This window comes from Rhineura floridana, chromosome 10, assembly GCF_030035675.1.
Source record: "Rhineura floridana isolate rRhiFlo1 chromosome 10, rRhiFlo1.hap2, whole genome shotgun sequence".
NCBI classification, from domain to species: domain Eukaryota; kingdom Metazoa; phylum Chordata; class Lepidosauria; order Squamata; family Rhineuridae; genus Rhineura; species Rhineura floridana.
Window position 1 is genome coordinate 55208795 of NC_084489.1, and position 17155 is coordinate 55225949.

General features: G+C 42.0%; 2 protein-coding genes across 2 annotated transcripts in view; both read right to left on the bottom strand.

Moving 5' to 3' along the window:
* CDK14 (cyclin dependent kinase 14) overlaps positions 1–17155 on the bottom strand; it is a 571841-nt gene that overhangs the window by 35615 nt on the left and 519071 nt on the right. The window lies entirely within an intron of this gene.
* FZD1 (frizzled class receptor 1) lies at positions 8826–12963 on the bottom strand. Its single transcript, XM_061586698.1, has one exon. It carries the CDS (start codon positions 12494–12496, stop codon positions 10670–10672), a length of 1827 nt encoding a protein of 608 aa, XP_061442682.1. The 5' UTR covers positions 12497–12963; the 3' UTR covers positions 8826–10669.

Below are 17155 nucleotides of genomic sequence, written 5' to 3' on the forward strand. Positions count from 1 at the left end.
ACAAGGGGGTGATTATATGGTCAATATGAAAGGGAGGAAATTTGATGAATTATCCAAGAGAATTTTTAATCTTCATATGATTTCCCTCTCTGCACTTCACAAAAAGAGGAATGCTTGGTATCTTCCTCTGAACCTGTCTGCTAATTTTAAACATGAATTTTGGGAACTCGACACAGTAAATATTTCAGGGGATTTTGCCATGATGACAGATCTTTGCAAATGATCTAGTATATGCCAAAGCCATGCCCTCTTAGCTCAACATACATATGAACAGCTTATCAAATGGCAGAGCATTAAGAAAATAAAAACATCTCTCTCTCTCTCTCTCTCTCTCTCTCTCTCTCTCTCTCTCTCTCACACACACACACACACACACACACACACACACCCCACACACACACACACACACAGAGCAACATTCAATGGTCTACATGCATGTTTTATGCCTTTTCCAACATGGATTCATTTCCTGGCAGAAAAAGCATAACTTGCAATTTAGCAAGAGACAGATCTGAGAAACCCTAATGAGAAATTTATTGGATTCCATCCCCATCTCTCCCACCCTCCATTTTTTTAAAGCAGGGATGGAGAACCTATAGCCCTCCATATGTTGCTGAACTTCAGCTCCCATCATCTGTAACCGCTGGCCAGGGTTGATAGGAACTGGAATCCAGCAGTATCTCGAGAGAACCACAATGTTCCATCCCTGGGTTAGGAACTTACCTTAAATTGTAAACATATCTAAGTTGTCCTCACTTTCTTCCCCTTTTTACCTTCCTCCTTGTTAAATAAATCTTAGTTCTTGTTTTTTTTCTATTCTGTTAAGTTGCTGTCTAGTTCCAACCCCCATCCTTTCAGGAAACATGGGACTAGTAGGCTGGAGGTACCATATGCCCTTTTGGGGAACTTCCTTCCACCCCAATCAATCCTACCACAACAGAGGTAATGAACCTGTGACCCTCCCACCATCATCCATGATGGCTGGAGCTGATGGGTATTGTAGCCCAACATCTGGAGGGCCAAAGTTCCCTACATCTGAATTACAGAATGAATGAGTGAATAGGTTTTTTCACCCATTACAAAGAGCAGATACAGAGCCCCAAATCCAGACCACAACAGGGAATGAAGCCCTCCCCAACCTCCAAGGCAGGCATTGTCCTTTTCTGGATCCCCTTTCCCATACTGGCAATTTAGTTTTACATAGCTATCCATGCAATTACTATTTTTTTTTCCAATTAATGACTAGCATTGCATCAATTTGGTTCTACGGTATGTGTGACCTGGCTGATGGACCAGCTGCAGCCATTTGCATGATTGCGGGAGCTTAAAAGGTGACAAATATGATCATGGAAGATGTGGCTACAAATATTCCTGTATCAGTGGGTTAGCTGCTGCAAAAATGTATCTATATGGCTTTTCAACTTGGCAGCAAAATGTCTTGGACTGGCCCTGCATGCTTTGCAACAGGAAAGGGATCCTTAAAGCCACGAAGCTTGCAAGTATATAGGAGCCTGCCATGAGCGGTGGGAAAACAGCAGTGACTGTTAAGTGTACGCCCCCCTTCTTCTTCTTCTTAGTGATTGTAACAAAACACTGTGGTTGCAGTGGCTATTTGCTCTGCTCCATACATCCAGGCTGCAATTGTGCATGGCAAAAGTGCTCATGAATATTTGGCCAGTAGTGGCAATGATTAGAATGGAGTGCCTGGCCTTTGCCAACAGAGAACCTGCCTGTGTTCCTCCTCTGTGTGGAAGACTCAACTCTCTACTGTTGGAGAGCAAGTGTATTAGAGCTTTAGAGTGTTCTGCCAGCTTACCTGCCATAGCAATAGTGTATCTGGTATCCCTCCAGTATAGCTGGGTTTCCACCAAATCCTAAAGCCCCTCAACTGGCAAAATTCCAGGATAGGATCACATCCTATATAACATATTTACGGATCTTCCATGACTTGGGAACTCAGTTCAGTTTCACCTTGAAAAAGAACGTAGTTGCCTGGTTACTATAGTAGCATTTACACACTGGTAGATTAGACACAAAGCTCTCTAGCTTCCCAAGGACAAATTTTTATAGACAGTTTCCCTCCCGCACTTCCTAATCTTGAATCATTCCATAAAGAGCTGCTTTATCAGGCCTACTTAGCACTATTTGACTCTGAGCAACTGGATAATCTCTATTTGCTTATAGTGTACTGATTAGCATTAACTCAAGATCAGCTGTTTATAGGAAGACTGTGTATGCTAGCAAGTGACTGGAGCCCACTAAGGATTTTACTCCTAGAGGGCAGCTTTCCACATGTACTTAATGTACCATAGCTCATATTTTCTCCCTTTTGTGAGGTATTCATGGACCAAGCATGTTGCCATAATAATAATCGGCTTCCAATATGGCCATACGAGGATCTGCATTGGGACCAGGACTGTTTAATTGTTCAGAAATGATCTAGTGTCAGTGGCGAGTAGTGAGATGGCCAATGCAGATGACACATAACTATTCAGGACTGCAGAGAACTCCAGAAAGGATCTCTCTAAACTGGTAAATGTTTTTTAAGCAATAATAACGGCAAATGAGGTCCTCTGTAAACAAGTGTAAAGCAAAGCACACTGGGGCAAAAGTCAGCATCATTCAGACCATGGTATTCCCGATCTCTTTGTATGGATGTGAAAGTTGGACAGTGAAAAAAGCGGATGAGAGAAAAATCAACTAATTTGATATGTGGTGTCAGAGGAGAGCTTTGCGCTTACCATGGACTGCAAAAAAGACAAATAGTTGGGTGTTAGAACAAATTAAACCAGAACTATCACTAGAAGCTAAAATGATGAAACTGAGGTTATCATACTTTGGACACATAATGAGAAGATATGATTCACTAGAAAAGATAATAATGCTGGGGAAAACAGAAGGGAGTAGAAAAAGAGGGAGTCCAAACAAGAGATGGATTGATTCCATAAAGGAAGCCACAGACCTGAACTTACAACATCTGAACAGGGTGGTTTGTAATAGATGCTATTGGAGGTCACAGATTCATAGGGTTGCCGTAAGTCAAAATCGACTTGAAGGCACATAGTGCACACAGAGAGCGCCATCTGTCAGGGATGCTGTAGTTCTGCCTGGTTGTCATTGACCCATGACAGGGCCTTTTCAGTGGTGTCTCCCCATTTGTGGAATGCCCTTCCTCCATCATTTTTGACTTTTAGGAGGAATTTGAAAATATTCTTATTTACCCAGGCATTTGATGGCTGAAGGAGATTATTCTTGGCAGCCTGGGGATCACTGAATGAAAGAACCATTTTTAGAATGCTTTTTGTTGTTGTTATATTGTTTTGTTGATGTGATTGCTGCCCTGGGCTCCTTCGAGAGGAATGATGGGATGTAAAATCAATAAATAATAATAATAGTCATATCCAGTTTTGGAGATGCTTCATTGAACAGGAGGTTGAACTAGATTACCTCAAAGGTCCCTTCCAACTGTGATTATGGATTGTATCCATCCAAGCAATAGTCAGGCCCATTAAAATTAATGGACCTAAGTTAGTCTTGTCTATTATTTTCCATTGGCTGACTCCAATACTGCTGGACACAATCCTACAGTTCTAAGTACTTCTGCAAAAGCCCCATTGATATGAATGGAAACTTCACAGAGGGAGAGCCATTTCCATTTATTTTCATAGTGACTGGGCAGAATTGCTGGTGGGTTTTTTTTTATCACTAACAAAGTAGCTGTTTGTTACAATATTAATTTTAATTCTACTGCATAGAGCAATCAGACTGGAGAAAATTGCTGTGAATGTTTAGGCCACCTACCATGAAATTTCTTTGTTGTTGTTGAAACAATTGGTTTTTCCCCTTCACTCATAGGTAATGTCTGTCTTCGAAACAGATTAAATTACCTTGTATGGTTTAAACAAGTATCATTTCTTGCAAGTAAAAATTATTGTGCAAAGTATTTTTTTTTAAAGATTGATAGTGGTTGATGCATTAATCTACTGTCATGTCTGCTTGGGTTAGGGTAACACGATTTCAAGCCAGAAACAACTTTTTTCCTAGTTCAGGATCCTGCTTTGAGAAAAGTATTTTGAAATGAAAGTCTGTTTATTTTATAATCGATTAATTGTTATTGTATGATTTAGTGTTACAGGTCTGCTTTTCCTAGGGCTTCAAGGGCTTCTTTCTACCTTTCAAAGAAAATGAAGCTATAATTCTGCATACAGTAAAGGCTGCTTAACTGAAGTAAATTGGATTGAAACAAGACTTTTGTAGTTTGCAGCCCAATAGTCCCAGAACTTTGCCATTATTAATTTGCATATGCAAAATGTTCATATACCAATTCATCAGAAGTCAAAGTCACAGAATCAGCAAGATGCTGATACCTAAAGTACTTACAGCTTAAAGTCCACAATCCTAAACACACTTCCTGTGGAAGTAAATTCATGTAAAAATGTTTGGCCCCGATATCAACCTAATGTCCATGCCAACATTTCAGTTGATTTTAATAGGTAATGACTGCATCCTAGGAGTGCTGGCACTGTTTTGTCTCAAAGAACGCTTTGCATCCGCCTAGTTTTAAACCATGTGTCACAATTAACATGATCACATTTTCTGTGCTATAAACCCTGGAATGGAATCTCTTCTTCTCTTTTGACTGTGAAATGCCTTTGCTGTTTCTTCACACAGATCACTGCATAGTCAATACCTTAATCTGGTGTGCTGAATATACAATAACCTTTATAAGATTATGAATGCTCACAGCGTAACAACATGCCAGAACAATTCCCAGCACCTAATCTAAACATGTGCCTTAGAGACTGTGGGAGTGAGGCCATCAGATGAAGACTTATTCCTTCGTATAAATGCAGTGAAACACTGGAGTCCCACATATTGCTCACATTGGATACATTTTCTTTAATGCAACACACTTTTAACAGAAAACAGTTGATGCTTTTCCACACTAGAAGGAACTTGAAATAGGCCCCTGTGCATGTTTTATCCTTCTACTAACAAAGCAGCAGAAGAAATAAAATAATGCATTGCCGCCTTGGCAGGTTGTACTTCCATATCTAATTGCAAAGATACAGAAGCTTAACAGCTCAGTCTTATCATATCTACCCAGAAGCAAATCCCACCAAGATCAATGGGGTTTACTCCCAAGTGGACATAGGCTGGTAGCCTCACTTATTTCACTACATTTTTGAGTATCACATATACAGGTGGTAAGGAGACAGGCCTTCTGCTCTATCCCCATGGCAGACTAGGGCCAACTGGACTTCATTCTTCCCTGCCCTTAGTATTGCTCCAATATCTAGAAGTCCCTACTGATTCTTTCTGTCCACATTGCCCCAAACAGAATTGAAACCAGCAAGACTAATTTCAGAGGAAATGTGCTTAGAATTACACTGAAAATTCAAGGTTCTGGTTTTGGTGTACAAAGCCCTATACAGCTTGGGAGCAGGTTACTTGAAAGATTGTCTTACCCCTTATATACCCAGTCGATCACTGCGCTCTGCAGGTGAGGGCCTCCTGCAGATACCATCTTATCAGAAGCTCCATTCCACACAACATAGGAAGCAGACCTTTGGTGTAGGGGCACCTGTGACGTCCTTCCCTGGTTCTCCCTGTCAGGTTCCCACCTGCTTGTGGCTACTGCCTTTCACTAGGCACCACCAGGGATACCATCAGTCCGGACCGTCCTTTATATGGTTTCTCACTCCGCTCTAGCACAGATCTCACTAGATCCCCCTGCTAGGCAGCACCACCAGTCACGTCCTATAACCAATACTCCCAGAGACTTTGCCTGAGTCTCTATCTAGCTGGTTACTTTTGTGACTGCGTGCTTATGCTGTTTCCAACCCCCTTGTATCTTTATAGATAACGCCTACAACTCTGGGTTGCTCTGGATACTTGAATTGTTATTATTCCTCCCTTCACCGCTGCCACCATTAGATACTGTTTCTGTTCAGCCTTGGTAATTACCTTGCCCTCCCTTCTGGTATGTATATCCCCCAGCCAAGGATCAGGCCTTTGGTAAACCAAATAAGTATTTATTAAATATCAGAAATAACAAGATTAGTTTTAGAATGTTTCACAAGCGTATGGTTTCATCTATTCATGTTTTGTACTTGACTTATTATTAATCAGAACTCCAACTCCCTCTTTCTCCACACTCCTGACCTCCACCCTCAAACACCTTTCTCCACACTCCCAACATCCACCCAGATTCAACTGTCATTCTTCCATTTATACTCCCAGCCATTCAAATGCTCAGCCAATCATCCAGCATTCTACTGCTCATGTACTCCCCCCTCCTCTTTCACTCCACTTACCATATGTCTTCTATATAAACAGCACTTACCATATTTACACTATAATAAGCAGGAACATCACAGCACCTACCTTTTGGTATTCTCTCTCCTTAAATTTTAGACAGGCGCCATCTGTTATCTTTCTGGTGCCTGCTGAAGACCTTCCTCTTTCAACAAGCCTTTTGAGACCTTATCCTAGTCTGCACCTGTGTTGGAATTGCTTTTTAAGATGTTTTTAAAGCTTTTTTTAAAAAAAGATGTTTTGTTTTAACGTTTTTAAAGATGTTTTGTTTTAATTTATTTTAATGTCTGTTTTTATGATGTTTTAAAGTGTTTTTAGTGTTTTTGTGTGCTGCAGTGGGCTCCTACTTGAAGGGTGGGATATACATTTAATAATAAATATTATTTCTTAAAAGGGTGCATTTTTGTGAAACATTTGCTTGTGCAGCTTTACTGAGAAGTGACTCCCAGTGTGTTTATGGGAAGTTCATAGGGCTACAGCCTTGGATACCATAGCCTCAAATTGCCATGCTTGTTTTCAACATTCCTTTGAAGATACTGAAACTCTCTGAGAAAACAGACCCATGCCACTATATTAATGTCAGCAGCAGCAAGGCACAGGGCAACCTTCAATAATTTGTTCTCCAGATGTTTTGGACTACAACTCCCATCAGCCCTAGTCCCTGGCTGGGGCTGATGAGAGTTGTAGTCCACAACATCTGGAGAACACCAGGTTGGTGAAGTCTGCCATAGGCTTATAAAACTTAAGTGAAGCAAATGGATGTTGCACTGGAGAAATACTGGCTTGAGGGCCTTCAATTTCAAAATATTAGCTTTTTTAATAAATATATTCAATATCAGAAGGCATAATCCCTGACATGAGAAAGGCCAGGGATAAATATATAGAGAAATATGCAACATATGCTTCATTTGAAAATGAAACCAGAAAGTAGAAACTGTTAAGAGTAATGATAAATTAAATCTTTGTAATTGAGGATGCAATAATAATCAGTGAAGTAGCTTATGTACAGTGCTGCAAATATGAAGCAGAAAGAGAACAATTATGGTTGAACATGTTATGTCAGTGGCCATCTCCATGCCTAGACTATTGTAATGTGGTCCTCAGCAGGCAGCCAATAAAAAGAGAGTCTCAACTGAGCTCTTTTTTTTTTTAACTTCTCAGAGTGAGGGGGTGTGTGGCTAGGCAATTAGGTATGAAATACATTCATTAGACCAAAATCACAACTCTACTATCGCTTGTATTTTTTGTGGGAAGGAAGCAAATTATTTCCAGACCCTTCATAAAACATGGTACCTCCATTCACCCTAGATTCCTTCTATATCTCCTGTACTGTTTTAGCAATGGTAAAATACTAACTATAAGATGGTAATAGAAAAGGTATGACAGGGGCATTATATGCAGGGGAAACATGTCCACAAATGTGCAAAATAAGGGGGAAGGAGCTATGGACAAATACAATTTACAAAGAAGTAATTAAGTTTAGAGCCCAGATACCCCAATAGTCGTTATCTTGACATTCCTTTTAGAAGGACCTACAAGTAAAAGTGCTCAGCCCTCTCTCTTTCCATGCATCAGACACACATTTAGCTTCAAGACAGAAACACCTGATGTATTTAAAATGATAAAATCCATCTGATCAGAACAGAACTACCTATCAAATGAAATTAAGTATTGTTGCTTAGGCAATTTTAAGTGAAATGTGTTAAGATAAAACTGTTTTTAGAAAGAAAAAAATACTACAACTAAGACTCATGGCAAAATCTAGTTTTGCATTTTATTATCTTAATTACTGCAAAATTATCTTGTTCTATTTTGAAAGTTTTTGTGTCATGTTACTATATACCTTGCTATTTACTTGGTTTTCTTCTTGTACAACTGATTATATATAAAATTTCCAAAAGCTAGTAATATTTTAAAACTGCTGTCTTGTTAAGAGACTGAAATACTTATTTTGATTAACTTAACTTAGATCACTGATGAACCACTGTGAAAGGGAAGGATTCCTCGCTCAGTCATAAATAATAGGAATATATACTTTATCTAATCATATTACTACTCAAGCCAAGCATTCTAAACACATTGCTTAAAGAAATCTTATAAAGAGGGCTGTTGATATTCTGTGAGCATAAATTCTAGAAGCAATTTGAACAGTGTGAATGTTTTCATATATTTGCATTAAAGGAGCACATAATCTACAAAAGAGTACCAAACTGGTATTGTAAAGAAACAAACACTTATAAGCTTTTTATCTTCTGTTACAGAAGAAACAAGTCTTACACCATCGGCTATATTCCTTTCATTAACTGCACACAGTTCTTGTACATTAGTTACTTCATCTATCTAATGTATATTTAGAGACTGGTTTAATTAAGATAATAGAACTATACAATGCAGTTTTACTTGATTTAATTAATCCTATAGCTGTAGTATTAAAACAGTACAGGAAGTACATATTAAATTTCTCTGAAGAATTTCAAAGAACGAGATGATTTTGTACAAAACCTCACTTTATTTCAAAGAAATGAAAAATATGTATTTTATATATATATATATATATATAAACTTCTATTCCTCTATAAATATAGATGTTCTTGCAATAGTGAACAGAAATAAAATGCATACCAAATTCACATAGCTATGCATTTTAGGGTATGGTAAGTCATAGATAATATTTGACAGGTGCTTATATATATATAAAAAAAAGTTTGAAACCATACAATCAGAAGAGTAGCAAGTCTGTTGCTATAAAAAAGATTAAATATTAAAATGTGTTTGCCAGTTAAAATTGACACATCTTGTATAAACCTGTTAAGGAAATATGGGCCACACAGTTTAGAGAGCATAGTCCAATCATACACAGGCTCTCTTAGCTTTACATATAAATTACAGTATTGAAATAGCAGGCTTGTAGATTCTTTGGGGTCTCACACCCTAACATTCAGTTGAAACTTATTTTTCCTGATGGCATAAATCACCATGCCTTTCATTTACCTATTAACAAGAAGGAATTAAAACCCACCAGTTATGAAGATATGTAGAAATGAAATGTCAGTATTTTAAATACTTTGAAAATCATAGAGTTGGACGGGGCCTATAAGGCCATCGAGTCCTGTCTGAATAATCCAAGCTGTTGAGATCTTTTATTGGGTTTATTTCCCCTCTTATTCTTGGTCATACTGACTAGTTTTGCAAAAATCCGCTGAATAGTGCTTTCCTTGTCGTTCTCTTCCAGCAAAATTGTTAAACAAAAAAATAAAAAATCTATTGAAAAAGCAAACTGTTAAGAAATGGAGGCTCATATCACAATAAAAATGCACAGTACTCCTCCTTGCTACAGAGTAACTAACAAATGGCCTTGTTTCCATAAGAGAGAGAAGTTACCCCTTACTGGCTTAAAAAACCCCTGCATGTTCAAAATATTACAAAATTAAGATAAAAGTTACAGTTCTTGATCAGGATGTGTGAACAGGAGCAGCTGGTGAGAGAATTGCACTCCAACCATTCAATTTCATACTTCTTAAAAACAGGTCATGCCTTTAGGCAGGTCTTAGGAAACTTTCTCAACAAGAGTTTGGTGGTGGAGAGAGAGTTTTCTTAGGCAAGGGCTAGGTGTGCACTTGGGTAACAGTAACACACTCTTCCCTTCCCCAGAGTGGAACTGGAACAGGTAGAACTGCTTGCGCCTTTATCTAAGCAAGGGTAAGAGTGGAGATTCTTCCACTCCCTGACTGCATTTGTCATGCAGCACATATCAAGCCAGCTGTGCAGCCTACCAAGACAACTTTCCTGAAACCATTAATTCTACTGGAATCAAGTTTATATGTCCAATTGTGAATCAGCCATCATCCTAGACTAAGTACTTTGACAGGCAACCGTTACCATGCAATTGGGGGAGGGCAGGAGGAAGACAATAGGAGAACTGTTGAGCTCATTTTAAGTTCCTATGTTTCAGCTTTGCAGGAAAATAAAATGGAACATCAGGTTTCTTTCTCCTTTCTTCAAAAGAAGGAAAGTCTGCAAACAGGTTAAAAAAGTTCTAAATAATTACAAAAGTGAGAACTCTGCAATTTAAATACAAATATACTTACAAAATCTTACAGGCTATTTACAACAACCTCAGAGCCACATTCCCAACTTTATGGTAAAAGTTAGTCCGGTAGAAGGTATGGAGAAAAAGGGTTGTCCCTCCACCAGCCTCCTTACATCAGTTCCCTGTGGGCTAAGAGGGAAAAGTCCTTGCCCAGAAGACTTCAGAGAGTGACTATGTGAGCATCTCTCACCCCCTCTCTGGCCGGGACTGTAAGCAGACGGCAAGGTCCTCTGGCAGATATCTCTAGTTGGAGCAGGAGGTTCACACTGTTGTTTCCCCTTGCTTGCTGTTGGTGAGTCTGGTATAGAACTTCCTCCAGGAATTGAGTGTTTTCCCAGACCAGATCCAGAAGCCTGAGGTGATGCCTACAATTAAAGTCATGAGATATTTGATCATAAAAACAGTGAAGTCCGGACTCATGGGTGGATGATGGTGGTTATTGGGGCAAGGGATGGCATAGCTCTTGCAGCTCTGAGCAAACCAACTCCTTTCCCACTGTTCCCTAAAAGCTTGCTCATAAAAATAACAGGCGATGACTATGGTGGCAGGCACTGTGTACAGGACACTGAAGATCCCTATCCTCACCATCAGCTTTTCTAGCTTTTCTGTCTTGGTACCATCGTGTTTCATGATGGTTCGAATTCTGAAAAGGGACACAAATCCAGCCAGGAGGAAGGAAGTTCCAATGAATAAGTAAACAAACAACGGTGCCAGCACAAAGCCTCGCAAGGCATCCACATTGTTGATGCCCACAAAGCAGACGCCACTGAGCACATCCCCATCCACCTGCCCCAAAGCCAAGATGGTGATGGTTTTGATGGCAGGCACGGCCCAAGCAGCCAGGTGGAAGTACTGAGAGTTGGCCTCAATGGCTTCATGGCCCCACTTCATGCCAGCCGCCAGGAACCAAGTGAGGGAGAGGATCACCCACCAGATAGAGCTGGCCATGCCGAAGAAGTAGAGCATCATGAAGAGGATGGTGCAGCCTTCTCGCTTGGTGCCTTGTGCCACCGTACGAGAGCTGTCGTCTGAGAAGCGCTCATTGCAGACCACCTTCTCCTCTAGCAGGAACCCTGCAATGTAGGCCACAGCCACAGCAGTGTAGCAGCCCGAGAGGAAGATGATAGGTCTCTCAGGGTAGCTGAAGCGCTTCATGTCCACCAGGTAGGTGAGCACAGTGAAGAGGGTGGAGGCACAGCACAGCACTGACCAGACGCCAATCCAGGTGCGGGAGAAGCGCAGCTCCTCTGGCCCAAAGTACATGAGCCCGTAAGGGCGCCCAGGCTCACAGGGCCCCCCACAATCCTTCTCACCCAAGAAGCGGTAGTTGAGGTAGGAGGGCACCTTAAGCACTCTGGGGCAGGTGAACCTGCCCGTCCGCTCCACCAGGTGGCTCCCTCCACCCCCGCCTGCTGCTGCTCCTCCTCCTCCGGCCACTGCGCCGCCACCAGGCAGCAGCTGAGGGTTGCTGGTCCAGAACTCGGGCCCCAGCGAGGGCGTGGGCGTGCCGCGCTCGGAGGTGTTCTGGCCCACGCAGAGCTCGCCGGCGCCGTGGACGGGGAACTTCTCGCAGCGCAGCGTGTCCGGCCACTGGAAGCCAAACTTGTTCATGAGCGCCTCGCAGCCCTGGCGCGCCCGCTCGCACAGGGAGCGGCAAGGCGGCAACGCCTGCTCCAGCACGGTGCAGACAGGCGCGTACATGGAGCACAGGAAAAATTTGAGCTCGGCCGAGCACTGCACCTTGACGAGAGGGTAGAACTGGTGCACCTCCAAGCCGGCGTCCTCCTGGTTGGTGTGGCCCAGCAAGTTGGGCATGATGGTCTGGTTGTAGGCGATGTCCGTGCACAGCGGGATGGTGATGGGCTGGCAGTAGCCGTGGTCCGGCACCGAGATGCCCCGCTCGCCATTGTATTGCTGCTGCGGCTGGCCCACAGCAGGAAGCACCGAAGCCTCCGTCCACAGCAGTAGGAGCAGCGGCGGCAGCAGCAAGAACGGCCGCGGAGAGCGCACCGTGGCCCGGCTGCCCCCAGCCAATGCAGCCGCGGGCTCGGCCCCGCTGCAAACTTGCCGAGTCCTCTTCTCAGCCATACTTCGCCGGTTCCTCTTGGTGCTGCTGCTCTCGCCGCCACTTTCTCTACCCCCGCGGCTCCTTTCTCCCTATCCAGGTTCCTCCTGCAGCTGCCTTTTCCCTCCTCTCCTGCCAGCTCAAACTTCAGACTCATGAAGGGGAGACAAGAGGGAAGCGGAGGACGGGAAGGGCCGCCCCAGCAGCACGGCGCGCCGCCAGCGCTCACTCCTCTGCAGCCCGCCAAGCAGAGCGTGGCAACTCCAGCTGCTGTTGCTGCTACCGCCGTCGCCTTTTCTTCTTTCTCCGCCACCGTTGCTGCCTGACCATTTGTGGCAATCCCTCAAGCCCTCTCTCCCTCTAACCGGTTTCCAGGCGCCCCGCAGTCTGCCTTTCACCGGGAGGGAGGAGCCTTGAAACTGACGCCGAAGTTTGCCCGCGTCAGGGACCGTCGCCCAACATCTCTTCTTGCTTCCAAACGCAGGAGGAGGTGGAGGTCGTCCGAGCTGCTTTCTCTCCCTCTCTGCCCCCTCCTCCTTCTCCTTCAATTTCTGCAGGACACAAGGGGGAGGTGGGGGAAGGGGCTGGTGGGTTTTGCCTTAAAAAGAAGAAAGGGGGACACCTTGGGAGAATAGCCCCATATGCTATGATTGGCTAATGAATAGGAGAGAGCAGACAATTGCTTCCCCTTTTTACGTTTAAAAATTCGATGGTTCACATAAATAAAATAAAATGAGGGCAGGGGATGACATAAGTCCAGAACAGAGGTTTGTCAATTAAAAGTGAGTTAAAACTTGTGGAGTTTGCAGCTTGGGAAAGACACTCGTTTGCTGAATAGCTTTCAGTTAAAACAAAACACAAAACCAACCACCAAAAACGCTTCACTAGAAATGATTGTAAACTGACGTAGGGAAGTCTTTTGAGACAGCTTCTTGGCTCTCGTTATTCAGCTCTCTCTTCCCATCCTCCCGCCCTTAACTAGTTGTTAAATCCACACGAAACAATTCTTGGTGTTTTTTTTTAAAGGAGCAAACCTAAAGTCACAGTTTCTTCCCAAAAATGAATATTTAGAAGTCGACTGTTTCCTCACCTACCTGTCCCAAACTTACAAAGCATATCTTCGCTGGAGGGACTGACCTAAGGCTTGGAGATATAGTTGGGCAAATATCTCAAAGGAACCGGAGCCCAAACAAAGCTTAAGTAAATTCAGGAGTAACTGTGAAGGCCAAAATTCAATGTACATTTAGTTGGGAGTAAGCCCAGCTGAAGTTTGTGGGACTCCATTCCATAAACATGCATAGCTCTCCAAAGATATTCAGGTTATTATTACTAGACGAGTTAGGAGGTGTTGTGCCCACCAGAAAGAATTTTTTTGTTGTTGGATCACTTCCAAATGTGGGGTGGGATGAGAAACAGCAAAAGAAATCCAAATGCAAGGTTGGTAGTCAATGTTAGTCCTATTCAGAGTAGACCCACTGAAGTTAATAGACATGACTAATTTAGGTTATTTAATTTCAGTGGGTCTACTATAAGGTGGAGAGCCAGTGTGGTGTAGTGGTTAAGGTGTTGGACTACAACCTGGGAGACCAGGGTTCGAATCCCCACATAGCCATGAAGCTCACTGGGTGACCTTGGGCCAGTCACTGCCTCTCAGCCTCATGAAAACCCTATTCATAGGGTCGCCATAGGTCAGAATCGACTTGAAGGCAGTACATTTACATTTACTATGAGGTGAGTAGAAAAGTGCATATATGCATATAACAGATGCTATTGGAGGTTGCTGATGCATAGGGTCGCCATAAGTCCTAATCGACTTGAAGGCATATAACAACAACAAACTTTGAGGTGAAAGCTGCTCTTAAAATACTTGGAAGAAACAAATCACCAGGAACAGATGGCATACCAATAGAGTTGCTACAAGTTACTGAGACTGAATCTGTCCAAATTTTTACAAAAGTTTGTGAACAAATATGGAAAACTAAACCATGGCCCACAGACTGGAAGCGTTCGTTATATATCCCAATTCCAAGAAAGGGGATCCCAGGGAATGCAGTAATTATCGAACTATTGCCTTAATATCCCATGCAAGTAAAGTAATGCTCAAAATTCTACAACAAAGGCTGTTACCATATACGGAGCGAGAAATGCCAGATGTCCAAGCTGGATTTAGAAAAGGAAGAGGTACCAGAGATCATATTGCAAATGTACATTGGATAATGGAACAGACCAAGGAATTTCAGAAGAAAATTGCCCTGTGCTTTATAGATTTCAGCAAAGTCTTTGATTGTGTAGATCATTTAATTAATTAATTAATTAATTAACCATGAAAAACTCATAAAAGAAATGGGGGTGCCACAGCATCTGTCCTGATGCGCAACCTGTACTCTGGACAAGAGGCTACTGTAAGGACCGAATATGGAAAAACTGATTGGTTCCCAGTCGGAAAGGGTTAGGGTTAGGGTTAGACAGGGGTGTATTTTATCACTCTATTTAATCTAAATGCAGAACATATCATACAGAAAGTGGGATTGGACCAAGATGGAGGTGTAAAAATTGGAGGGAGAAATATCAGTAATTTAAGATATGCAGATGATACCATACTACTAGCAGAAACCAGTAATGATTTGAAATGAATGCTTGTGAAAGTTAAAGAGGAAAGCACAAAAGCAGGACTACAGCTGAATGTCAAGAAGACTAAGGTAATGACAACAGAAGATTTATGTAACTTTAAAGTTGACAATGAGGACATTCAATTTGTCTAGGATTATAAATACCTTGGCGCAGTCATTAACCAAAAGGGAGACAATAGTCAAGAAATCAGAAGAAGGCCAGGACTGGAGAGGGCAGCTATGAGAGAACTAGAAAATGTCCTCAATGTAAAGATGTATCACTGAACACCAAAGTCAGGATTGTTCATACCATGGTATTCCCAATCTATATGTATGGATGTGAAGATTGGACAGTGAAAAAAGCAGATGGGAGAAAAATCAACTCATTTGAAATGTGGCGTCGGAGGAGAGCTTTGCAGATACCATGAACTGTGAAAAAGACAAATAATTGGGTGTTAGAACAAATTAAACCAGAGCTGTCACTAGCAGCTAAAATGATGAAACTGAGGTTATCATACTTTGGACACATAATGAGAAGACATGATTCACTAGAAAAGACAATAATGCTGGGAAAAACAGAAGGGAGTAGAAATAGAGGGAGACCAAACAAGAGATGGATTGATTCCATAAAGGAAGCCACAGACCTGAACTTTCAAGATCTGAACAGGGTGGTTTATAACAGATGCCATTGGAGGTCGTTGATTCATAGGGTTGCCATAAATTATAATTGATTTGAAGGTACATAATAACAACAACAACTCTGAGTAGGACTTAGCCGAAGACAACCCTTACTGATTTTGGTTCTTTAATCTCAGTGGGTCTGCTCTGAGTAGGAGTTAGCCAAATACTGATTTTGGCCTATCACCCAACAATTAGAGCCAGTTTTTAGCCTTTGTCTCAAAACTAGCCCCCGAAATACAATTTTCTTCTTCTCTTAATCAAGACTGTTAAAAGAAATGGATTGTAGGCTAAGAAGGCAGGGCTCGATTATTTGTAATACCATTAGGATGATAAATTGCCATTATATAGTTCAGTCACTAAGTGGCATCGACTTAATTGTATCTTGCTGGAGTCAGGTTTTCCTGTTGCTGTTCTGTTTTTGTTAGAAAGAGACAATATAGAGGTTCCTATAACCTTCTACACATATCCCACACCCATCACCCATGTGTGCAGCCATGTCCCCTTGCTGTCTGTGTGCTCAGCAAGCATGTGAAGGGGCTCTGTGGACAAAGAACTGTTCCATGCAAGGGAGAACCCTTTGCCAATTGGGAGGGAGGCTTCACATGCTGACTAAACATACAATGGAGAGCATGGCCTTTACACATGGGGGGAGCTAGCCCACATGGTCCGGTGACTCCATTTGTATTATTTCAATGTATGTGTGATGATCATCTGAACCTCCCTAATAAAAGTTCTTGTCTAGTGTCCTGACTGGTATGTCCCCTAAGACAAATACTAAATCTTGGAATGGAAGGGAGAACATTGCAAGTACAAAAGGTGTACTCAAAAGAACTGGAAAGGAGCAGAGCCAGTCATCACAATCAAGGCTAATTCCATACTATTGTCATTAGTTCCTATTGAAGCAATCAGTAAGACTCAGGGTTTATAAGAATAGTCTGTGGGCTAAATGTACACACACACACCCATTTATATATTTCGGAGTGTGTATGGAAATACCACAAATGTTGCCCCCTTCCAACTGAGTTAAGTGTTCACTTAGATGTGTTAGTTATCCCATAGGACAGGGTGGGCCAGTGGGTACACTGTCCCCCACCCCTAGAATGCTGATTTGAGATACCGAATGAAGTGCTTTGGGTTTTGCTTCTTTTTTAAATAGGCTTTTAAATTTGTCACATGACATGTTCAATTTATTTTACACTTGGAAAGTCTGTTTTTAAAATGTAGTGACCGAATGTCCTCAGAATATCCATTCATTCATTCCATTTTTATCTTGTGACAGCTCCCATAGTGACACCATAAAAAAAATAATGACATAATTTAAAAACAAGCAACAGAAAAGACAGGTGCATAAGTAACAAAACCAAAGAGGAACACTCCCAGCTGAGTAATACA